Source organism: Lactuca sativa, chromosome 9 (assembly GCF_002870075.4).
Source record: "Lactuca sativa cultivar Salinas chromosome 9, Lsat_Salinas_v11, whole genome shotgun sequence".
Lineage (NCBI taxonomy): Eukaryota > Viridiplantae > Streptophyta > Magnoliopsida > Asterales > Asteraceae > Lactuca > Lactuca sativa.
In genome coordinates this window covers 177,529,746-177,556,908 of record NC_056631.2, presented here as the reverse complement: position 1 = coordinate 177,556,908, position 27,163 = coordinate 177,529,746, and the positions used below count along the sequence as shown (strand labels likewise).

Sequence of the window (27,163 nt, the reverse complement as noted above, 5' to 3'; positions counted from 1 at the left end):
CGGGTAGGATAGGACGAAACCTTCCATTATAAGTATAATGAATTATTAAAGTAACTAAATGTTTTCATAAAATTCCCAATCTTAGTTACTTAGGAAAAAGTGAATTGATGCAATTCCATGAAATTACACTTTGTGCCCTTGCGAAGACGTTAGTGGAGCGTGTGTGGTTTACCGGCACACTAAATGGTTTTAAGCAAAGGTAGCAAAGGGTGACTCAATGTTTGTCATAGTTCGGTGGAGCGTGTGTGGATTACCGGCACATCGAATAGGTGACTGTAACATGTGAGGGCACCATGTAAGTTTGCATTGTTATTCACATCCGCTTTGTGATCCTCGGCATCCCAATCACAAACAAGAGGGGCATATCGAGATTTAAACATGCCATTGAAATGTTCAATGAATCTCATAAGATCTAGGAGTTTTCATAGATTTAAAACTTAAATTTCTTTTTCGTTTTTCATAGTGGAAATTAGTGAATCGTCATTCACTTACCTTCAAATGTTCTGCAATTTGGGTTACGGCATCCCTCTCCCGAGTTGTAGAATATTGTGTTGGGTCCTAGCCTTAGTATTTCATTTGGGTGATTTACTAAGGACTCAATGAATCAACTAACTTGAATTCGTTTTCTCCCGTTTTGTAGATGTCAAAGTTCGACAACTATGGTCTTCCCAAATCCCGTGGAACAAGCTTTCCACATGAAAATGATATTCCACGATTCGATCGAGGAACAAGAAATCATGCTTCATTTCCTCCTCCTCCTCCTATTGTTCTCCCCAACCCACAAGATCGAAGAATTTAAAGGTTCAATATCACTAAAGCCCTATTGGAAATGAAACATGAAGATGGTAAACCCGTGTGTGCCCACGTTCTAGGAATGAAATCACACATTGATAGGTTGATAATGTTGGGTGTGTCATTCCCAGATGAGTTGGCTGTGAATTGGGTTTTGCAGTCACTTCCTGAATCATATAATGAGTTCAAAATAAAGTATTATGGATCATGATGACAACCTCATTGACCTAACTTACATGCTCATTGCTGCTGAATCAGAAATGATTTGGCGAAGCAATGGAGCGTATTTGTTGGGAAAGTCAACCGACCATGCTTCCGAGGACGTTCTAGGAGAACCGACTTGCGTTTGCTGCCAAAAGAAAGGGCGTTGGATACAAGTCTGCCCAAAGAGCCTAAAGAGTCCAGAAGATGGGAGAGTCAAGGAGTATGGCTACGCTTCAGGTAAAATCCACTATCTAACTCCGTTAAGTTCCTATTCATTGATTCTTAATACATGATGTGATAAGATTGAATTTGAATGTTTTGCAGGATCAGTGAAAAGAAAGGAAGCTTGGTGAAAGAGCAAGATGAATCTGATTACAAGGAATGGATCTTGGTCGTATGGACTTGAAGATTAGATTTTGAGCTTAGATAGTTATGATAGAGTTGTTAGAAATTTTCCTTTTGAAATACATAGTTTTCAATGGATTTTGCATTGTAAGGACAAATGTTTTCCGCTACTTTTATAAATAAAATAAATTTTCGTTTGACTTATTTATTTATTTGTTTATTTCCTTGCAATGAAATCGTTATGAAAATTGGTGTTTGCATATTTCTACAACAAATGGATATGATTCTTATTTATGTTATTTATGGAAAGTCGAGAGTTTGCCAAATAGGGAGAGTTTTCTCATCGCCCAAATTTCAATTGGACAGAAATTTGGAATCATGCAACTTGGTTGCACGATGAATGAGAAATTTCATATTTGGACTAATTCATTGACAAAGTGTCAAGTAAAGGACTTAGAGATCGAATACACAAAGTTGTGTGTTGATCAAGTCCACCATAAGAGTAACAATGATATTCGTCATGATTTACTAAAGGTTTAGTAAATATGATTATACTTATAAGATTAAGTGTAATTCTCAATTGATTGAAAATGTTTAAATCAATAGTAGAACGAATAAGAAGAATCGAGTAGGCAGAAAGATAAAAGTTTCTCCATTCTAAGAAGAAGGGAGAGTACCTTTTATGCTTTATGATGGGTCTTAATGATTAAGAACCATATCTCAATTGATCCTCTAAGTGAGTCTTAGTACAATTGTATGTCTAAGAAGAGGAATCAAGAATTGAAGAAATGGTTAAATCAAGAAGTCAATCATACTTCGTTCCAAAAACAAGTCTTAGAGTTAAGATTGTGAAATTGAGTGATAAGTATTAAGAAGGTTTATAACATTCATCAAATGTGGAAAGTTGTGATGTCTTGGATAAGACAAAGACCAACTAGGACCAATTTATGAAGTGTTTTGATAAAAGCTACACTAACTCTTGAATATCTGTTTGTCAAGAAATGGTTATTGACAAGAGAGTCTTATATGTCAAGGAGTCAGTGGGAGTATTAATAGTCTTGAAAGGTTTCAAGAACAGATCAAATAAACCTTATCAATCATCACTAGCACACGAGTTGAGGTTTACAACCTATCGCGTTGACATTATTTTGTTTCTATGCCGTTTCGAGTGAGTTAATTATGCATATGAGTTCTATGAGTTCTCGTTCGAATGAATAAAAGGAAAGGACCTTGATCAATGAAGAGTACATTGATAGGAAAGGGTGAGCTGCTTAACTACTTGGAAGACATGGTGGGCAGCTGTGCTAGCATAAGGCAAGAAATCGAGATTAAGAAAGTTCGATCCATATGAGTTTGAATTTGTCGTAAACATTGGTTTTAACAAATTCACATGGATAGGAACACATACACCATTTAAATCTAAGTGTCATAAGATTTTCTCCTTCGTGAAAATGATTGTGAGGAAATGCTTTCACTAAGAAAGATTTTAAGAAGATAGTGATTGTAAAATTGCATTCTCGAATTCAATTATGGTTATGGTATCCCTTTCCATAATTTGAATTGTGAGGTTTGGAAATTGTTTAGACACACATATGAACTATCTAAGGCAAAGGTGTATAAGTTTAAGAGGCCTTGATAAAAGATTATCAAAGCATTAAGTATTAGAAACATGGACTTAAGAAATTCAATAGGTATTGTCTTTCTGAAAGTTAAGATGTTTATGAATACATGTTGAAGCTAGTGGGAGCATAAGTGTTATGTTTTATAATAATCATCATGATAGTGGGAGCATAAAAGTTATGATTGTATGATTATTAAGGCACGTATTGCAAGATGGCAATATTAATTATAGAAAACAAGAGTTATTCTTTGCAAAGTTGTAAGGAAGGAATAATTGTTTTGCTATAATTAAGGGATAGAATATTATGCTTCATTTCAAATCTAAAGGTTTAGGTTGAGAAATGTTAATAAATTTAGTCAAGGGTACATGGTGTGTTCTTAAACTTTCTATTATGATTACGGCATTCCTCTTCACAATTCGAATTTTGAGAACATAGCAAATAAAACATTATGCGTCGTGTCCCATACGCTTCGGGTATAGGATCGATTGCAAATGCTTTAATGTTTGACCATTCTAAAATTTTCCAAATGTCTAGCGCATTTAGAGGGAAAAAGGACTAGAATCGGTTTTGACTAAAATAATTAAACAACTATCAAAGGATAATCCAAAGTTCGACGAGGATTGGTTGTTTGTGAGTAGTTGGAAGCATGGTATTGGATGGACAATATCGACATTATTATGAATAGAAAAGATTCTATTAAGAATGAGTTGTCATATGGAAAATATGGAAACGTGTCCATATGGGGAATTAAATATTGAAAATCTATGTCTAGATTAGAAACTTTTATGCAAAAGGATGTTCAAAGGAATGTACTTTGAGTGAGAGACATCATATCTAAGGAATTGTCTTGTAACAATCTCCGATAGAGGACTTTGTAATATCATTGGCAATAGTCTTTGTGACTTTGGTGCAGTGACATTACGAAAGGATCGTTGCACAAAATGTTAGAATCTAGCATACTCTATAAGTGGCAAGAATTTGATATTCTTAAACTTATGGAAAAGGATTAGGAGTTGTGAAATGAGAATGATTGGAAATGTGTTCAATATGATCTATTTCAAAAAGTAAGAACCATAGGTAAACATTGTGTGCATGCTAGGAGCATGGGACAAGTATTGTAATTCAAGTAAGAAGTTGATTACCCGAAACGACAAATAATGAGTAATCGATATGGTGATAAATAAAAGGTGTTTTATTTATACTCAAAGGTTTGAGGCCATATGGGATTAGTATTATTCTTGTGTTTCACATTTGCATGTTTTGACTTCCAGAATAATTGAGTTTATTAAGAATAATCGAATTATTCAAACGGGCCACAGTCGTTCATATGTTGGAAGTAGATATGAATGACGATTGTCGTGAATTGGTGTGTGGATTGTTTAAAAGAGTATTAGACATAAGCTAATGTTTGTTGCAACGTTCATGAGTGCTTATGAATATGAATTTGAGCAGTGGATTAAACCCACGCTCACTTGGATCACTCCATGAATTGTATCACGAGTGATTGGTGAGACGATAACATCTTATATTCTTGAAACCGAGATGTGTGAGTTGTATCTTGCGAATCGGTTGCACATTGATAATATGTAAACGCACTAGTAACTTGGTGTTATAAAACATATTGTTGTGTGTGATTCGGTGAGTGAGTGCAAGCAAGCATTGTATAAAATTTTATCCATTCCTTTTATACAAAGTAGAATAAAAGCGATATCTTTGGGCCCCTCGATGATTTAGTGATGACAAACGTAAATGCTCGGCCGGGCTAGGGCTAATTTGATTTGTTCAATTAGTCAGTTGTCATAAATCGGAATCGAGATATAGTACAAAGAGAATGATTTGAAATCATATCTCATATGATATCTAGAATGGAGGTATATATGATCTCTTATCTAAGGACATGTGTATCTGATAGGATCAGAGTTTACAGCGGATTTGGAAAGCTACGATTGCAGATTAGGATCTGAAGTCATACGCAGAATAGTTGTTAGACTTATCCAAGTGGGAGACTGTTGGATTACTGTCTAAGTCCATAACTATTTTGGTATGTACTTGACCCGATGGTGCATGGTCCTTTTGGGTTGCCTTCACCAAAGCAACTTGATTGGAGAAATAAATAAAGAGAGAGGTTATTATGATTTATTAATATGTTATAAGAATAATATATTAAAGGAGAAATCATATTTGTTTAATTAATATTGGTCAATAATTAATTTTGTGATCAAGTGTAATTAAATTAAACCAGAGGGGCTGAATTGTAATTATGTGATAGTTACAAAATAAGGTAAGGATTATCTTATTAATAGGTTGGACGAATTTAAGGTGATAAGGCCTTAGAATTCGACTAGGATAAGGGTTTCAAGACTTATCTTATGGTTACTTGGTGGGCAAGCAACTAGATAAGGATAAGGACTAAAACCCTAATCTCTACACCAATATAAAGACCCCCAAGGCTCATGAATTTGTCCATGCCTTCCCAAGAGGTCCTAGAAATGAATTCAATACCTCCCCTCTCTCCTTATACCTTATCCATTTGCTCTTGGTGTTTGTAAGCCATTAGAGGAATGACACTTGTGACTCTAAGCCTTCCAAAGTCAATACAAGGAGGAATTGGGATTGTTGTTACTACATAACAATCAAGGTAATATCTTAAACCTAATTATATGTTAATATCGATTTCCATATGCTAGAATTAGGGTTTATAGTCTTGGATTCAAAGCATGTACAATAGAGAAACCTAGATCCAAGCATTAGGGTTTGTATGAGCACATAGGATGTCTTATGACCAAAACCCATCAAAAAGTCCCATGCATGTACGTGAAGTTCATGACTTTACGTGTTATATCGACTTAATGACCCCATATATACCTTTTGGATGAGAGTTGTACATTAGAAATCGAGTTATGGACTTGGACAATAGTCGACTTGACGAGTCGTTCTTGGGACTCGGCGAGTCCGGGGGTTTGGTTCCCCCAACCTGTTGCGATTCACCGGAACCCAGTTGAGTTTAGAAGGGATGTAGTTGAGTCCAGAAGAAGGACCCAATGAAATAGACTTACGTATGGACCTGAAAACCATGAGACTCGACAAGTGTATGAACGCACTCGGTGAGTCCAAGGCCATCTCCCAACCCATGAAAAGGGACTCAACGAGTTGTTTATATAACTCGGGCGAGTCATAGACTAGACGCACTCACACGATGAAGGTGGACTGAACAAGTTCAAGGATGAACTCGGCGAGTCAATTGAAGATTGTCCCGATGTTATAGCTGAAGGATAACTCATTGAGTTCTTACTAGACTCGACGAGTAGAGTCGGGGTTGAGGACAGATGAAAAATAAGGGCTCGACGAGTTGGTGGACCAACTCGGCGAGTCAAGTCAACTAGATATTGACATTGACCAAGATGTTGACCTTAGCCATGGGTAAAATGGTCATTTCACCCTAAGAGTAGTTATTAGCTTTTGACTAAGTATCTTTATGGAAATTATAGCTGGAGAGTCTCCGGAGCAGCAGACAAGGATTTCTCACTTGAAGTTTCAGCAGGCAGTCATACGAGCCGAGTTTCCCTTTAGTAGGAATGGGTCTAAGGCACAAAGGCCGTCCGTAGCGTGTTATGATTAGTAGTTGAGTGTGGGCCTGTATCTCCCTGTAGCGGAGTTTGATTATGATATAAGTCTGAATGATACATCTAGTTATACTTGTTGTCTGTGTGATACTTGTATGTTTGCCTAGTAGCTGAGTGTAGGCGAGGCCCGTATCTTATAATGGTCGAGTGTGTGTGTGTGGGGGGGGGGCTCATATCTCGAGTAGCTGAGTGTGGGCGAGGCCCGTATCTCGGAGTCAGCGGAGTGTGGGCGGGGCCCGTATCTCCTAGTTGCATGTTACATGTGTATGGTATGTGGTAGTTTGGCGGAGCTCATTAAGCTTCGTGCTTACAGTTTCAATTTTGGTTTCGGGTACTTCAGCAAGCAAAGGGAATGACTTGAGTTGGTGGCATGACATACACCACAGTTACTATTAGCCTGTGAGCTTACCCTGATATTTATTATGAGACAATTATATGTTGACAGATTTTATGAGATTTTGAGATACATGTTTGATGATTTGATTTTATGATGATAATATTATGCTTGTTAAATGCTTCCAAAACAAAAAAAAATTTTGACTTGTATTTTTGGGATGTTACATTATCACTTTCATTTTCTAAGTTTTTTGTTATATCCTCCATAATATGAACAATCTTATTTTCCTACAGTTACCACTCATTCGACTTTCTAAACTTTGTATGAATTGGTACAAATTAAAGGTAGTCAACATTTTGACGTAAATTTAGAACTTTCGTTAATTGATTTAAAAAAGAATATGTATTTTTTTATGTACGTGTCTGTATAAATTCGATTTATTATATGTTTATACTTTGTAAAATGACATTTTTAGCCCTCTACTTTTAAAACGTTACCTTCACCCCATTTTGAACTTTGAAAAATATCAATTTCATCCATTTATTTTCTAAAGTTTTGTTTTATCTCCTATAATATATACGATTTGATTTTCCTACAGTTACAATGCCTACGACTTTCTAAACTTTTGTATGCGTCGGTATAAATTAGAGGCTGTCAACATTTAGACGTAAATTTAAAACTTTTGTTTGTTGATTTTAAAAAATAATACTTGCTTTTTTTTATATACATGTTGGTACAAATTTGAGTCCGTCTTATTTATTTTTATATAAATGTCAAATGTAATACATAAAAATAAGACATACTCAAATTACTTATTTATTTTTGTGTACATGTCACATGTAAATTTATGTTCGTTAACTTAAAAAAGTTACTTATTTATTTTTATATACATGCCAATGTAATGTATTTTTTATTATATTTGTTTGGTATGGCTTTGGCTCCTAACTTTTATGGTTTGCCAATTAAAATCTTACTAAGTTCTATTTCCCATATAACAACTTATTTTCTACTATTTTTCAAATAAATTACTATCGCTTCTAACGGTTAAAATCCTAGTTAAAATTGAAATTAAAATAAATATCAACTATGTTATAACTTCCAGCACGAAGACCTAGGATTTCTCAGTATAAGGATAAGCAAACCTATTCAAAACGGACATTCATTATTAATAAATATAATATTATCCTTATCTATGAAAGCCACGTGGATAAAAACTAAATACATGTGGATATTGTCAACCAGAACTCAAAAAGATAAGTACCTGCAAACCTGAAAGTTTTAACTTGTTTGACTTAAATAATAAACTTTTTGTATTTTATAGGAATGCAGTTACATTTTAAAAAATAAAATTCAACCTATAAATCATTTTAACATTTGCCCAGTTAAAAAGTAAAGATTTAAGCAATGATTTTTTATACCTAAAAGCCTTTATAAGATTCCCCAACTAAAAAGTTAGAAAATAAATAAAGATTTACTATCGACTGTTCCTTTAAAAATTAGAATATTTCCGATAAATACGTGTAGATTTATGATTTAACTCTATTTTTTAATTTGAAGGAAAAAGAAAACTTATAGTAAATAACTAAATCCTGTTTGATGAATTTAGTTATTTGCTCTTTTTAATTTCAAGACGTTTATATCGAAGCTACCGAAAACATGACTAAGAACTTCATATAATTTGTTGAAACAAAACCTATATTAAATTTGTAACTATTTAAATCTTTCTATTATTTAAATTAATAGGAAAAACACTGGTATAAATTATTTTAACCTAAAAAACGCAATATATCATTAAAACCCTTATTTAAAATGCAACATATCGTATACATTCATAAAGAAAAAACATAGTAAATGTTTAATAGTAAACTTTATAAGCACAAAATTTTCAGATATATAAGGATTTTTACAATTATTGACATTAATTATGTTTTCAAGCATATGACCTAAAATATACAACGGAAGAAAAGCATATAATAATAACAGCAACCACATTTCATTTTATTTACAAACTATATATAGAAGACAAAAATAACACATAAAAGGCTATTTTATTCAAGGATAAGTGAGCAAACTCCATTGATTCCGATCAATCCTTTTGATGAAACGAAATTCGAGCCAACTCCATTGATTCCGATGGTTCAGCTGTATCCACCGGGTCGATCCCTCACGTCTTCACAGCTACTATCGGTCTTCTCAACGCCATGATTAAGCTCTGGGTCCTTACTTGGGTGGCTGGTGTTAGCTCCGGTGACTCGATCTTTAACGTTCTCACTGGTGTCTTTAGCTGCACCCATCATCTTCCCCATTGTTTGCTTTGCCCTATCTGCTAGTGCATTACCTTCACCCTGTAAAAGATCATTTCCAGTTCTTGTATAATTATCAAAATCTAAATTTCACGTATGTGCATGAACAAAGTTCAGATCTTTTTATATAAAAGAAAAAAATGATGAATTGCAATTGTGTGGGTACCTCAGGGCGAGAATCAGAGTCGGAGAAGGAGGCGAAACCGCCGCCTAACTGGCCGTTGGCGAAGAGAGCAGGTCTGGAGGCGTAAAGGAGATTATGCCTGCGAATCATCATTCCTATTCCTGTTACTTTTGTTGAAGACATTTCGTTGAATACGTTGCTATGAGATATGCTATCTTACTTTCCTTGTCTATTTCAATGATTTGATGAGCGTAGAGTGAAATGAAGGAGGATATATTGTTTTATAGGAGGGAGAGGAAATGGATAGATGCATGTTTGTCGAACGACCTCACGTAGTGTTTGGAGGTTGGTCCAAATTTATCGGTCAGTTTGTGTAAGAACTCATCGTCATCCATTCCTTTTTATTTATTTATTTATTTATTTATTTATCTATTTATCAATTTTAGAAAAGAAATTAGAATTTAAAAATCCAAAAAATACGTTCGTAAATCAAATATTAATACCTTGCACACATCATCTTCCCTATTATAGCTAGAACATGGTAGTTTATAGCGAAAACCTGAAATTGTATCTTTACTTTTATATAAGTGTGTTAAATAATATTAGATGTATTTTAAATTTTAATATAGTCTGTAAATATTATATTTATATATTGCAATGGAATAACATATATATATATTGTAACGATAAATCCTAACGGGTATTTTCACATAGTTAACATTGTATCAAACAAAGTTTTTTCTTTCGGGAGCCCTAACCTACCGTCGACCATCTCAATGATCGGCCCACATGTTGTCGGCCACCCTCTATTGCCGTCGCTATCGAGTTTCCAACGGCCAACACTTTTGACCGACACATCGCTCGTTGCCTTCATGATGCCGCTGGTGTTGTCCTTTTCTTCCACAGCCTTTCACTCGTCGACTGTTTTTGCTAAAGGTTATTTTCTCATAATGTACATATTATTGAATGAGCGTATAAATACATTACAAGCCATTATGTGCCAAATACAAAATACAATAAGTTAAGTAATGGACAATAATACAACTAACTGTAACACACAATAAATATTTGCTAACAATACAGCTAAGTATAACACACAATAAGCATCCGCTAACATCCCCATCCCCCCCCCCCCCCCTGCGCGCGCGTTAGTTGTATTATTGTCCTTGTCTTCCACAGCCTTCACTCGTCGACTATTTTTGCACGGTTGACTGTTAGGGTTTAGGGTAGCATGAATGGTTATTTTCCCATAACGCACATATTATTGAATGAGTGTATAAATACAATACAAGCCCTTATGGGCCAAAAACAAAATACTATGGGCTAAATAATGGACAATAATACAGCTAAGTATAACAAATAATAAGTATCCACTAACAGTTTTCTTAAGCTCACATGCATTCTCTCTCGATCTCTATGTTTCGCTACCCATTCGGTTTTCATTAGATTAGTCTATTACCGAGGCTACAGTGCTTCTACCTATGGTAAGTTTCTCGATATTTGTTTTGACCTTTATTTTGAGAGTTTTTCTATTTTTTCCGGGTTAATGTCTACACCAACTCAGTCATCAACCACTTTTCCAGAATCTCATCAATTTATCTTTGTTATTACAAATAGATACCAACATTTTAGTTTTAAACTTACAGTGGATTGCTCCGAATATAAGTTATAACATCGTATATTTCTTGACATTTATAAGGGTGCAAAGGTTATGGGACACATCAGTGGAAAGTCCAAACCATCAGTGATGAAGATGAAGACTGGGAGTCTATATACTCGCATGTTTAATCGTAGTTTTATTCACCGTTGACCTAAATTTTTTGCAATGGTTTCTACTGATAATTGCACCACAAAAGATTTATGGAACAAGCTAGACAAAATTTTCTTATACAAGAAGATGTCAAGAAAGTTTCAACCCCAAGATCAATTCCGCAACACCAAAATAGGCGCTTCCCTTATTATGGAATTTTGTCATGCCCTAAAACCATTGTATATTATTTTGCGGATGTTGACTCCAATATTAATGAAATTGAACTCGTCATGCAAATCTTATGACAATTGCCACCATCTTATCATAACATTGTCGACGTGATTAGCAACACAAAATCGTTCCCATCTTTTTTGGAAGCAAAGAATATGCTACTCCTCCATGGGTCTCCTGAAGAAAACTCCGACTTTGAAGAAGAATTGTAATGAGTAATCGAAAGTAAATCAGAGTAATTTAAGTAATGATTTAGAATGAACACACGATGTAAATATGATCTGGTTTTCAGCTTCAATTACTTTCAGAAACTTGAGTACAAAAACAGATAATACAAGTTGTGAAAAACTCTCTTACCTACACTCAAGTTCAGACCCTATTTATAGGATACTGAAAGTACAAAAAATACTAAGGACTCAACATTAAGTATCGACTGAACATATGCCTTAGTAAATACATACGAAATTACAATACATACACTTCGACTCTTTACAACATTTCAACCCTAACAATCTCACCCTTTGTAAACGAGTCGAACTACTCAATTCGTGAGAATCTAGGCAGCGAAGTGCATCATTCTACGAATCTCTGAGTACCAAGTTAACACCTTCTTTAACTCATTCTTGTCTCCTTCATCATTCTTCGTATAATTGTTCATACGAACAATAAAGTTTGTATACTGAGCTGTTGCATACCTTTCCACTTCGCTCACTTGAAACAAGAACCTTTTAGCTTTGCCATTTTTATCTTTTCCTGCAAAGACTAATCCAAAAGGTTTTAAGAAGATTTCTCCATCAGCATATTTCTTTAACTCATCTTGAGTTTTCGACAACTCCATTCCAACCTTCACTTCTCTTCCCATTCCAGAAGCTAACTCTTCATCAGTTAACGCTAGACAATCATAATAATTGTCTATGAAAATCTTGATGTGTGCTAGACCAAGTTTAAACACATCTTTATCAGTTCCTTTGAGTTGAGAAGCTTCCATATCTTTGAGGATCAAAGCAACCTTGATCAAATCGTTTAGGTTCACCAAAGGAAAATCAGCAATGGAAAAATCACATCTTTGATTATTTGCACGAATAACATGATATCTGAAGTTTTGAAGCATGCCTTCGAACAAAACATCCTTCGTTATGCTCACCACTTTCTTGATCTTAATCAATGACCAAACCTCATCTGGCTCCTTCCCAAGAACTGCGTGAAATCTGATCTTCAAGTAAATGAAGTCATCTTCGTTATCAAACTTTTCAACAATCTTGTATTGAGCCATGATAAACATCATCTCATTCACAGGAAAATCCAGTTGACTCATATCAGTGTTTGTAATAGAGTAGCTTTTCTTTGGCTTCTTCTCAATGGCATACATTCGATTGAACGCTACCATGGAATCAATGCTCTCATAGTTGTAGAGCTTTTTTTGGATCTCCCTTATCCATACAGGAGGATCACTTGCTCTTAGCCTCATAATGTTTTGTATTTGTCTTTGCTTCTCTGTTTCTGCTTCCACTTCTGCCTTCTTTTCTTCCTTGGTCTTTTCATATGCAACACCATTACCTTTATCACCATCTGAAGGCTTTGGCTTAGCTGAGCTTGAACTCCCTCCTTCTGTAGAAGACGCAATAACAAGTCCCTTATTAGGTTTTGTTGTTGTTTTAATTGCTTCTGTTACAACCTTCGTAGCAATCGGAGTTGAGATTTGAGTAGAAACAATTTTGGATGGAATTCCCGAAAATACAGCTTTCACTTTATCAGCAGCCTTTGTGACATTCACATTCGAAACCGAATATTTGCTTTTGCCTTCATTGACCTTCTTTTCTCCCTCTTGCACCCCTGTGACAGCAGGTGGGGCATTTGAAGGCAACATTTGAGCAAATTTCGTTATAGGAGCAACAAACCTCTGAATGACTTGATCAAGAACATTCTATTTCTGAGTAAAAAACTCGGGAGTTAAAAAAGATTGTGGAGCTGGCTTTGAAACTATGCTCTTGAGTTCACCAAGCAACTTTTGTAGCATAGCAAATTGTTCTTTATCTTTTGAGGCCTTGGCTGCGACTGTTGGAACTGTGGCTTGAAAAGTTTGAATGAAATTCATCAATGCCCCAGTAATAATATCCATCTTCTCTTGAATGGAATTATAATGATCATTAACTTCAAAAATTTCCTGAGAAACTTCTTTCTTCAGTTCTTCCAACTTGAGATTGACATCTTCACGAACCTTTTTAACATCTTGTACGAACATCACATGTCGTTCTTTTGCAACGTTGCGAAGTTCTTTGATTTCAGAATCAATCAAATCTCCTTGAGCTTTCATCCGTTTCACATTGTTCTCATCATTTGTATCTATCTTCGTATGCAATCGAAGCTTAGCAGCTTTTATTATAACATCAACCTCAATCCCAGAAACCGACTTTTTGGCTCCTGAATCAGCTTGTGATTGCAAAATTAAATTAAGCTTTTGATTTAAGATCTTGAATTGTTTTCCTGACATCAGCATGTGATCAGGAACATCTTCTTCTTCATAATCAAAATGAAGATCGTCAAATGTTCCTCCGAAACCTCCTCCGTCTGTTTCATCATCTGAATTTGGCTTTGGTGGATCAGTAGATTATGATTGGAAAAGGTTTTTGATAGGTTGGTTAAGAATGTTATCAAATGTGGGTGATGTGGTGGTAGTTTGAGTTTGAGTGAAGAAAGGGGGGTAAGGAAGTATCTATAGTCGAAGAAACTATAGATGAAGTGATAAGAGGAAGAGCTTGAGAAACAAGATTCTCATTGTCGACACTCATAATGACTTCGACACCCGTATCAGATATGTTTGTACGAAAATCGGAAATGGGTACCGCCTCAGAAACTGACTGGGTAACACCAATTTCGAGTGGAGTTGAAACAGTAGGTGGTGATGGGTAAAGATAAGGAAGAAATGATTGGAGTAGATACCTTTGGATAAGATGATCTCAAAGTAGTATCAGGTACTACTTCACTATTTAACGACTCGTCACGAACCACCCATTTTTGTTTCTTGCTTTTCTTGGAAATGTGTTTGACAACATCCTCAGCTCTTCTCTTTTTCGACTCTGGAGAAACAGGAGCTTGTATTTCACGAATCTTTAACCCATTACGATTTAACCGAGCCTTTCGTACGAATGAATAAGAATCATCAGCTGACTTCCTCAATCTTTTCAAAACACCAGATTTTGAAGGTACCAATTCCTTCGATGAATCAAAAATAATCAACTCCTTTTTACTTCCATCTTTCTTCGAACCCTTTACTTTATCAGAAGCAACTTTCATTGGAATATTAGGCTTATTAGGACTTTCAGAAACAAGAACAACATCATCATTCTTCAATTTCTTTGACTGTTTGGAAGTCTTAGTATCAACTGCAAGCAACACTCTAGTTTCGACATCAAGATTGATGGTATTCAACTAGTTTACCAACACGGGATTTATGGGATCAACCTTCTTTAACATGCCATCTGGAATTCTGGCAATTGTTGGGAAAACTTCCGAATTATCCTCAACTGACTTCGAAAATTGATATTTTGTAAATTCTATTGTTTATTCATTATCAGGAACTTGAATTCCCTCTTTTTCGTAAATCTTCTCAAGAATGAGACTCCAATATCTTGCACACGAGATACCCTTCACCACATTCATATTCTCCTAACTTTTCACAAATTCCTTCCACAGTTGAGTCGCATAATCGACATTGAGATCATAGTATAATCCCATTACCATAGCATAAACTTTAAGTCTACCTTTGTCGAGACCAACACTCCTTCCAGTTAAACACCTAAGATAGATGCCAAAGAATAAAGTCCACATACAGGGTAATCCTGACTTCTTGAAATCACTGATTTTTGTGAGGAAAGGCTGATGTCCGATCTCATTGAACATAAACATGATTTGATCATTGTTGGGTTTGAAAAATGGTGGAGAATTGGGGATATTCAAGAATTGAGTGAACATCTTCTTTGTCAGACGAATCAGTTTCTCATTCATAAGATTGAAGGTAATCACATCACTAGCCTTGCTGTAAGAAGCAGTGGAAGCAGCCATGGTTAACTATGTTAGCGGAACAACGAAGGAGTTGAACATCACAGTTGCAAGACCAGAATTTTGAAGAGCAACGATCAGTATCTTTAATTCCTCAGGATATAAAGAAACATTACCCTCAACCTAGTAGTTAGTACTTTGAATCTTCATTATGGGTTGTGAAGTCATTTTCTAGACTTGAGAAATCTTCAGCCTGAGTTGGTATTACTCAGAACCTCCAGGATTTCTTGAGTGTTGTGTGCCAATGAAAAAAAAGATAAGAATCAATTTTTTAAAAAAATTTGGATTTGTGATGTCAAAAATAAAATTTTGACACGAAAGCAGTTAAACCCCAGGCAAAGGTTACTTCGTTAATTATCAAGAGAGATAATCAACTGCTTCTGTAGTGTCCTGTGAATTACAGTCGAAAACTTATAGAGACTTTTGAAGGGCTTCTTTTCCAAGGCTTCGTGGGTGGCTCAAAAATTTCGTTACATATCATCCTTAACATAAGGTGAGTAATTGCAACAGTAATCACTTGTTTGACCAGTGTAGTCAGTGACAAGTATGCTTTGAAAATTATTTGAAACTAACAAAGGATAAGAATTGATACTCACACGAAAATCATATTCAGAAAATAAAGTTTGTAACTGGATCCGATTGGGAAACAAATGTCATAGGCTTCGAACATTCGATCAAGACCACTTAGAACGAAAGAACATGATTTGGACTATCGAAATTTTTGGTACTAAAAGAAATGTTTCGTGAAAATCTGGAACATAGTTCCCCGTCAATTCCTTAAATGGTTAGAAAAATGGTTTTCACTTTCATCGCGTCCTCATGATGTTAGAATATAAACACAGAAGTTTGATATGTCTAAGTCATGATTGGTTTGATCAATGACCTCTTGGACATATGTCATTTTGTGTGAAATGTGGTAGAAGTTTATGATGAAAAAGATTGTTTCACGAAGACAATTGTACCTCTGTTATTTTGGACCAAACAGAAAACTCTTAACTCATTTGAGAAGAGTTAGGTAGCTCAGGAGACTAATGTGAATGCAAGCCTGATTGGGAAGAAATTTTCGTGAATGAAATATTTCATTAAGGTTTTCGAAAACACACATTCAGTCAATTGAGGCTTGGGTCGACATGTAGCAACATGCTTCTAGGGACATACGAACTAGCCCAAAGTTGTCAAAATTTTACTTTTCCCTTAAAGCAAAAGCATGACCCTTGTAAAACCTTCGTGAAATCTATACTAATAAAGAAAGAACAAAGTACAAAATAAGAAAAATATTTTTGGGATTTTATGTTTTTCAAAAATTAAGACAAATAACAAAAGAAAATCTTTTTGATATTTTAGATTTTTCGAATAGAAATTCATACAAACGAAAATGTTTTTGTGTGTGTGTGTGTGTGTATATATATATATATATATATATATATATAAATTTTTCGAAAATAAAGACAAACTAACAAAAATATTGAGAATGTACCAATCACATGAAATTTTCACCTCCTATTTACGAAAATGAAGCGTGTCGAAGCGCTTAATGTGAACAGTAACTTCTGAACGATTAATATTGTAAGGCTCTGAATCATCCTATACCGCCTTTGAATCGACATATTTTCAACTTCCTTCTTTATCACTCTTTCGAAAGTAGGCCAGGAACTGAAGTTGATTCAATCATGCTCAAACCTGTTAGAATTCGAGCAAATGATTTTTCATCCAATGGTTTCGTAAAAATATCAGCAAGCTAATCAGTTGTTTTTACAAAATGAATTTTAATATTTCCATCTTCCACATGATCCTTAATAAAATGATAACGAAGTGCAATGTGTTTACTTTTCGAATGTTCTACTGGATTATGACAAATGTGTATTGCACTTTGTGAATCACGATACAATGGAATCTTCTTCATGTTAATTGCAAAATCATACAATTGGCTCTGAATCCATATGATTTGTGAAGTGCAAGCAGCAGCTGCAACATACTCAGCTTCAACAGTGGAAATTGCAACACATGTTTCCTTTTTCGATTGCCAACTTACAAGCTTCCCATCCAACAATTGACATCCTCCAGTTGTACTCTTCCTATCAAGAGTACATCCTCCAATATCCAAATCCAAAAAAGCTTGAATGAAAAATCTTGAGTTCGAAGGATACCATAATCCTAACCAAATTGTGCCCTTGAGATAACGAAAAATATTTTTCACTGCAGTCAAGTGTGGTTCTCTTGGATTTTCTTGATACCTAGCACAATTACATACAGAAAATATGATATCAGGTCTACTTGTTGTAAGATAAAGTAATGAACCTATCATGCTCCTATATAAAGTAAGATCAACAACTGGTGTTTCTAACGACAGTGTTAGCCTTGTTCCAACCGCCATTGGTACTCTTAATTTCGTGCTATTTGTCATTCCAAATATTTCGAGAAAATTCCTTGTATATTTTTCTTGATTGTTGAAAATTCCTTCTATGCTTTGATGAATGTTAAAACCAAGAAAATTATTGATTTTACCCATCATGCTCATTTCGAATTTACTTTTTCATCAGGCTTTCGAATTCACTAGACAAAACAGGATCAGTAGAGCCAAAAATAATATCATCGACATAAATTTGAACAAGCATTAGATGATTCCCAACATTCTTTCAAAATAATGTGGGGTCAATTGATCCTTGTTTAAATTTCGACTATTTTAAGAAACTTGTAAGAGTTGTATACCATGCTCTTGGTGCTTGTTTTAACCCATATATAGCTTTATCTAAAATATAAACATGATTAGGATGTTTTTCGTTAACAAAACCTGGAGGTTGTTCTACATACACTGTTTCTTCGAGTTCACCATTAAAAAATGCACACTTTATATCCATTTGATAAACATCAAAATCTTTATGAGCTGCATAGGCCAAAAATATTCGAACAGCCTCGAGTCTTGCGACATGGGCAAATGTATCTTCATAATCGATACATTCTTGTTGCGAATAACCTTTAACAACTAATCGTCCTTTTTTTTGAACAATATTCCCATCTTTTTCAGTTTTGTTTTTAAAAATCCATTTTTATCCGACAATAGAAACATCATCAGGTTTAGGAATTAATCTCCAAACCATGTTTCATTCAAATTCAGCCAATTCAGATTGCATTGCAACAACCCAATCAGAGTGTTCCATTGCAACCTTAACTGTTTTTGGTTCTATTTTGGAGATGAAAACATTAAACATGCAAAATTCTTGATGAGTATTCAGTACCTCACTCTTTGCGCAAATTTGAGCTCTTGTAAAAACTCCATCTTATGGATTCCCAATGACTTGTTCCTTCGGATGATTCCTTGTCCACTTTTCCAAAGGTGGATATGCTGGATCAAAGTCCAAAGGTGCATCTTCGTACATATCTTCATTTTCGGATCCTGCAATAGAAAAATTATCATTTAGATCATGAAATTCATCATTATGATGAAGATTTATGGCTTCATTTTCATCATGCTCCCCCTCGGCAAGATTATCATGCTGATGTTCCCCCTCGAAACTTTCATTTACCCTTCTATTCTCCCCCTTGAAAGGATGCACCCCCTCAACATGCGAAGGATTATGTAAAGACTCCCCCTCCACATGTGTATCTTGCATACTTTCGCCATTAACAGATGTCTCTGATGTGATAGTCGAATCATCAGAATGTTTCAAAGATTCAAGAATTTGATTATCAGCAGCATGAACTTAAGCATCAACAACCCTATCTGGAACACCAAAAATTAAATCATAATCAAAGTCTGATGAATTAGCTTCTTCTGTTTCATTAGTTGATTCATTAAGAATTGGTTTGTGTTCAAATTGTTTTTTGAACTTGTTTCACGAAGTAATCATCAAAAGTGAGATTAAACGTTTCTTCAATTTTACGAGTTCGTTTGTTTAACACCCTGTATGAAACCGAATTGTTCAAATATCCCAAAAAGATGCCTTCATCAGCCTTATCTTGAAATTTCGAGAGACTATCTTTGAGATTCATTATAAAACAGCTGCAACCAAAAACCTGAAAGAATTTTACATTAGGTTTTCGGTTATTGATTATTTCATACGATGTTATATTGAAACGTCTATGAATGAAAGATCTATTTTGAGTAAAACATGTTGTCGAAATTGCTTCTACCCATAAGTATTGTGGAAGATTCGCATATGTCAACATTATCCTCGCCGCTTCGCACAGAGACCTATTTCTCCTTTCGACCACTCCATTTTGTTGAGGAGTATAGGGAGAAGAAAAGTTATGCGAAATTCCTTTTTCCGTTAAGTTCGAATCCAACACTTTGTTCTTAAACTCAGACCCATTATCACTTTTGATTTTTCAAACTTTCTTTTTCAGACTTATCTCAATCTTCTCTATAAATTCAATCATTGTTTGAGCGACTTTAGATTTTAACCTCAGAAAATACACCCACGTAAATCGTGAAAAATCATCAACAATAACCAAAATGTAACGTTTCTTTTTGATAGTTTCAACAATTCATGGTCCACAAAGATCAATATGAAGAAGTTCCAACGGTTCAACAATTATTTAATCAATGATAATTGGATGCCATTTTCGATGTTGTTTTCCTTGTTTGCATGTTGCACATAAAGTATCATTATTAAACTTTAGCACAGGTAAACCTCGAACAAGATCTTCTATAATCAATTTATTAAAATTTCGAAAGTTTAAATGAGATAAACGTCGATGCCATAACCAACTAACATATGTGGGAGTTTTCGAAAGTAGACAAACAGAGGGTTTGCCAACTATGAGTTTGATATCGAGGGTAAACATATCTCCATATCTTTTTGATTTCAACAATACTTCGTTCGTCTCAACTATTGAAATTATGCTTCCTTCTTCGTTAAACACAACTTGATTGCCAGTGCCCACAACAAGTTGTGAAACACTTACCAAATTATGTTGAAGACCTTCCACATAAGCAACACGATTTACTGTAAATTGACCATTCGTCACTTTGTCATAACCCTTAACTTTACATTTATGATTATTTCCAAACTTCACTACATCAAAATTTTCTAAACTTCGACAATCATGCAAATTCTCCTTCCTTCCAGTCATCTGATGTGAGGAACCACTATCAATCTACCATTTCTCATCATATTGCCCGTCACATAGCACCTGCAATTATTGAAAGAATTTAGTTACCTCAGGCTATTTGGGTCCTTGGTTATTAGCTTGAAAGAGAGAATGAAATTTAAAATGTAAAGACCAGTTTTGAACTTTAGTTTTGAAAGAGTCAATTATGTCAACATCATCAATTAAAGATATCGAAATATATTTTTTCGATAGTTTTGGACTTTCACTAACTTCCTTCTCATGTTTCCTGGATTGTCTTTCTTTTTAGACTGGTTGCCATCCTTAAACTAAACTATTTGATTCTTTAGAAGATGAACTTCCAACTGAAGGATCATTCAAATACTGTTCATAAGCCTTTTTGATTTGTTGTCGCGAAAACTTTCCAGATTGATACTTTTTCCCATTGTTTTCAAGCCAATGATTCATGGTTTCCACTTCAGATGTACCTTTCATGTACGAAACTTTGGTCTCTTTTTGTGCAGATGGATTTGGAAAATTTGGTTTTTGTGGAATGAACTTTGAAGTTGTTTTGGAAATTCCTTTAACAAATATTCTCAAACTTTTTGATTTGTTCTTTTTGAAGAAAATTTGTTCTTCACATTTGTTAATTTTGTGAAAGATGAATGTGAATTTGAAAAATTTTGATGACTCTTTGAAGAAAATTGCTTTTGAGAAATATTTGTTTGAAAAGTCTTTTGTGATGTTGATTTTGAAAATTTTGAAAACTTCCTTGGAAAATCCTTTGAATTTGATTTTGGATATTCATACGAAATTGATAGAGCGGGAGTTTTCTTTGTTGCTTCATTTGATTGCTTTTCATTTGTCACAACATGCTAAAACATTCTTTTTCTTGCTTGTCTTTTTGAAATTCCTTTTTCTTTTGAAAATTTTTCAACAAGATCTTTAAATTCGTGTGAATTAAGTTTCACATTCTCATTTGGTTTACTTGATTCTTGTTTCAAAATTTCTTTGAAAAAGATACGAATTCTTTGTTAGATTATTTTCGATAGTGCTTTGATTTGAAAAGAATCCTTCGTCTGATGTGTTCTTGTTATCTTCTTCAACCATTTTGTTGAACTCTGGATTTATGTTTTCAACATTCCCAGTAGTGACAAACACTTGATTCGGAAATACAACATCATTTGTGCACTTGAAATTCGGATATACCACTGTGTTGTTTTCCAAATAGTGAGCACCTTTGTCAGACAACACTTTGTCAAAATTTTCAGTGTCTCCAAACACTGGATCCACAACAATTCGTGGAATTTTTGTTTCGTTAGAAACATTCTTTTCTTTTTCAAAATTGTTCGACACATCATTTTCATTCTCATCTTCACTATCATCAGTTCAACTGTTTCGCATCTCCACATAACCAAAATCAAAAACTTTTGAAGTACAAGGTCTATCAGTGTCATCCTCAACCATCGAATCATTATAAATTTCTTACCATTTGACTTAGATGTGACATTAATGATTGATAACGGAGAATAATCGACACTTTTCTCCTCTTCAATTTTACTGATTTCGCTAAAACAATCAGAATTGTCTTTGATATTAGCAAAATTAGATTGAGAGTCAAGTTTCGAATTCTCAGTTCTTTTCAAAATTTTAAATTGTTCACTTTTTGTCAAACTTTCATTCACAATCTCAACAAGTTCATCAGCATTCAAAAATTTATCTATTTTAACAATACCATAAGCAAATCTATCATCAGGCACTTTGTTAAAGTCTGCTTTGGTTTGTTCACAATCATAGGACAAAATGTCAACCTTCTCTCTCTCAAAAGTAAGAAAAGGTAATAATTTCCTATGTTGTTATTTACTAATATCACCCGAATGATGCAAAGTAGTCAATTTAGCATAGAGACGTTTAGCTGAATTACAATATATGTTGCTTTGTGCAAGCAACATCCTTACATCTCTATCCAAATTTTCTCTATCATTGTTGACATTTTTTATTTGTAATTCTAAATACTCTACCCTGCTACTTTTTGAATCTAGAAGTTTTTGAGTCTCTAGCAGTTAAGTATTTAATTTCTTGGCTTCGTTACTAGCTGATGCAATAATAGTATCAAAATAAGCAACAGTGTCATGAAATGCAACTATCTCAGAATCATAAGCTTGTAAAGGAATATTAAAAGATTGAAGAATAGAACGTACCTTTGTGGTCATTGGTGATTTGTCTCCATATTTAGTCATGGAACAATGACCAGTCACCTTTTCATTCTCGTCTTCCTCAAGTTGTGCGAACATAGCTCCATGAGTTGGATTTCGCATTTCTTCATCATCAAATCCTGAAGACCAGATCTGATAACCTCCATCATCCTCACCTACGCCTTGAGCAACCAAAGATAACCCCTTCTGCTTCGCACGAACTTCTTCCAATCATTCAACATAATAGGCTTCGTCCTTGATTCTATTCTTTTTCTCCTCTTTCTTATGAAGCATACAATCATTAGCTAAATGATTGGCTCCATTGCAATAATGACAATCAACACCTGAATTTCCCTTAAGTTTCTTTTCAAGATTCGACTCTTTTGCCTTCTCATCATATTTCTCAAATTTTTTCTTTTCCTCAGATCTATACTTACTCACATAGTTTCCCTTAACTTCACTCTACTTCGCCTTCGAATTAAACGGTTTCTTGAAAAACTTTTTCACCCGATGATTTGAGTAAAACACAACTGCCTCATCATCAGAATTCATGATAAAACCTTCTTCATCCGAATCCTTTTTCTCAACAGTCTCAACCTCAGATATTTTCGAAACAAGAGCCAATGGACCTCCCAAGCTTTGTTTCGACTCTTCCACCATTTCATTAACTTCACTTTCGTGAGTTTTCAGCTGATTATACAAATCATTCAACGACGAAGTATCGAAGCTTTGTTGATTCTTCACCATCATGCTTACACTTCTCCACTCCTTACAAAGACCCATCACAAATGTAAGATTGAACTCCATGGAAGACCATGTAATCCCATAGCGATTACACCTGTAAATCAACTCATTCAGACGATCATAATAAACTTCAATTGTTTCATTCTCTTTCTATCCTAATTCCTTCAGCTCAACCAACCATTATTTAAAAGAATTGATCTTCTTTTCTCACTCCCCTGATATTTCTCTTTGAGAGTATTCCAGATCTCTTTTGTAGTTTTACAACCACAGATGTAGTTGTAAATAACAGGTAGCAAAGCACCTCTCAGCTCTCTCGTACAACGTTTCTCATTGTTTTTCAGCCTTGTTGCTTGTTCTTCTACTCCAGAGGTTGATCCAGATGTTCCTAAATGTCACACCCCAAAACCGGAACGGCGGAAACGTTCGGGGGTGGAGGACGTCATGTACAGTATCACAACATAGCATAGTAGGCAACAACATCATCCATTGCATTAATAATATAATTTAATACAAGTGTATTATGTGAAGTCTATAAGAGACCAAAAATTTAAATCAAAATAAGAGATGAGTCTTGAACGAGCTCAATCTTCTCAAAACCTGGCATCGGTACCTGTCTACGGTGACCTGAGAATACAAGTTATTTTGAAAGAGTTTATCAGCTTTAAAGCTGGTGAGTTCATAAGCATCTTAGTGTCATTGTTTGTATGAAAATGTTTTTGAGTATTTGATGTAAGTTTGTAAATGTTTGTATTTCCTAGAAAATCCTATATTTTCTACTAAACATAGCCTTCTACCAAGGCATCAACTCTTATGTGAAACAACCCAAAAATACCACCCAAAAATTTCGATTTTTATTATAACAAAACCACGAGACTGAGTATCACATGATAAAACCATATGCTGTGTGTTTAAAAAACCATAATAAAATACTGTGAGAAAATTGTATCACAACTGTATCCAAACATATCAAGAAAACTAAATCAACTCCCAGGACAAAAACTGAAGCTGTGGTGTGTGCAATGCCATCATCCCGAGCTCTTCCCTTTACCTGCGGAAGTACCTGAAACCAAAACTGAACCTGTAAGCACGAGGCCTAGTGAGGTCCCCCAAACTACCACATACCACATAATAACATATAAGCACATACTGGGCCTTGCCCATTACATCGGACCGAAGTCCGGGCTAACTGGGGTCTTGCCCCCTACATCGGACCGAAGTCCAAAGCTGACTAGGACCTTTGTCCCCTACATCGGACCGAAGTCCGAAGCTGACTGGGACCTCTGTCCCCTACATCGGACCGAAGTCCGAAGCTGACTGGGACCTTCGTCCCCTACATCGGACCGTAGTCCGAAGCTGACTGGGACCTCTGTCCCCTACATCGTACCGAAGTCCGAAGCTGACTGAACTTAGCATAAACATATCAACTAGCATAAACACATAAAATCTTGTCTGAGCCACGGAGGCGTCAAACATACTAGCTACTGCATTGGACCGAAGTCCAGAAACTACGGTTAACTGAACGGGCCGGCATTGTGGCCTTAGACCCGTTCCTACTGAAGGGAAACTCACCTCGTGATCTGGCTGCTGTGTGAATGGCTCTGGAAGCTAACTGCGGCTGCTCCGGTATCTCCCCGGCTACAACTCCATAAACACACTCAATCAAATGCTAAACACTACACTGGGGTAAAATGACTCTTTTACCCTTGGTCAAAGTCAACTCTCTCGGTCAAAGTCAACCCACAGTTGACCTGACTCGTCGAGTTGGGCCGCCAACTCGCCGAGTCTCTAGTCTCACTTCTCAACCCTACTCGTGGCTACTCGTCGAGTATGGCATAGACTCGACGAGTACCCTCTCGATCCAAGAACTCAGACAATCTTCATCCGACTCGTTGGGTCATATGAATAACTCGACGAGTTGTTCTTCGATCTAAGAAGATTGCCTTGGACTCGCCGAGTTGTATGAACAACTCGTCGAGTCCCACCATTACTGAGTCTGCCCTCCAACTCACTGAGTCCACTATACTACTCACAGGCTTCCACTCGACATCACTCAAAAGGGGAAAACGGGACTCGCGACTTGACTCACCGAGTCGTTCTTCCGACGCGCCGAGTCACATCCACGCAGTTACTCTAAACTCGATTCTGCTTGAATCCAGCGTCTGAAACTTATAGATCTGGACTTCCTTAACTCGATTAGCACGTAAAGATTCTATCTTTACGTGCCCATAAGCGACCACGAAGGTAATAAGGCTCAAAAAGCATAATAAAGGCTAGATCTAGGGTTCTTATGCAAAGCATCATCAAAAAGGCAATAGATCCGGGCTCTACAACTCCTAAATGAACAGATCTAGGGATATCTCGACCTATTAAGGCATCCATTCAACTATAAGGCTTGGAAAATGCATCAAACTAGCCCTAGAAGAGTTCTAATGGAGGTCTAAAGCATAAAACAGAAGGAATCCGAGAAATACCTCAATGAACTCTGATTTTGCCCTTGGATCTTTGCTCTACACCTCTTCTCTTTGCTCCTTTCTTCTTCTTCTTCTTCAAGCCTTCAAAATCCACACATAAAAGCACTTAAAACAATAAGGGATGGATTAGGTTTTTCTCACAGCTCTCTGAGGGTGAAGGAGGCGAGTTTGGGGGACATAGCATTGCTTAAATAGTGAGCAACCCGGGGATTTAGGATTTCTTCCAGGCAGGCAGACTCGTCGAGTCCCGAATATGGAATCGCCAGAGTCGCCGACTAACACGTGCACGAAAACTCGACCCTACTCGACGAGTCAGGCCATAGACTCGCCGAGTCCCTCAATAACACTTTTAAATAAATACCACAGGAACAACATACGAGAGATGGGGCGTTACAATTCTCCCCCATTTGTGTCAGACTTCGTCCTCGAAGTCTGCTACGGCTGAATCTGCAAATAACTCCGGGTAGTGCTCTCTCATTTCTTCCTCAGCCTCCCACGTCCACTCAGACCCCTTCCGGTGTTGCCACTGCACCTTCACTAACTGAATTGCCTTGTTCCTCAAGGTCTTTGTCTTCTGGTCCAGAATCGCGACCGGCCTCTCAATATAATTCAGGCTGCTATCAACCTGGATATCCTCTAGGGGAACAACTGCTGACTCATCCACCAAAAACTTCCTCAACTGAGACACATAGAAAGTGTTATAGATCTGGCTAAGCTCTACAGGAAGATCCAACCGATAAGCAACCCAACCCACTCGGGCCAAAACCCTGAAAGGACCAATGAACCTGGGGCCCAGCTTGCCCCTCTTCCGAAACCTGATGACACCCTTCCAGGGTGAGACCTTCAGGAGGACCATATCGCCCACCCGGAACTCCAAGTCTGAACGCCTCCTGTCAGCGTAGCTCTTCTGCCGACTCTGCGCAGTCTGCAGTCTACTACGGACCTGCTGAATCAACTCGGTCGCCTTGAGCACCACCTCTGTGCTCCCAACGACTCGCTGCCCAACCTCGCCCCAACAAATCGGGGTCCTACACTTCCTCCCATAAAGCATCTCAAAGGGAGGTCGATCAATGCTCGCATGATAACTATTGTTATACGAAAATTCCGCTAACGGAAGATACGTATCCCAACTGCCACCGAAGTCTAGAACACATGCCCTGAGCATGTCCTCGAGAGTCTGAATCGTCCTCTTGCTCTACCCGTCCGTCTGAGGGTGGAAAGCGGTGCTGAAATGAAGACGAGTACCCATCTCATCGTGAAACCGCTTCTAGAATTTGGATGTAAAACGAACATCTCGGTCAGACACTACCGATA

General features: G+C 36.1%; 1 protein-coding gene across 1 annotated transcript; it reads right to left on the bottom strand.

Annotated features, from left to right (window-relative positions):
* Positions 1-8,775: 8,775 nt before the first annotated feature.
* On the bottom strand, positions 8,776-9,688 carry LOC111916902 (uncharacterized). The gene is made up of 2 exons (XM_023912555.2): positions 9,393-9,688; positions 8,776-9,268 (listed from the first exon to the last, which is right to left on the bottom strand). The coding sequence occupies exons 1-2, from the start codon at positions 9,531-9,533 to the stop codon at positions 9,062-9,064; spliced, it is 348 nt and encodes a 115-aa protein (XP_023768323.1). The 5' UTR covers positions 9,534-9,688; the 3' UTR covers positions 8,776-9,061.
* Positions 9,689-27,163: the final 17,475 nt, after the last annotated feature.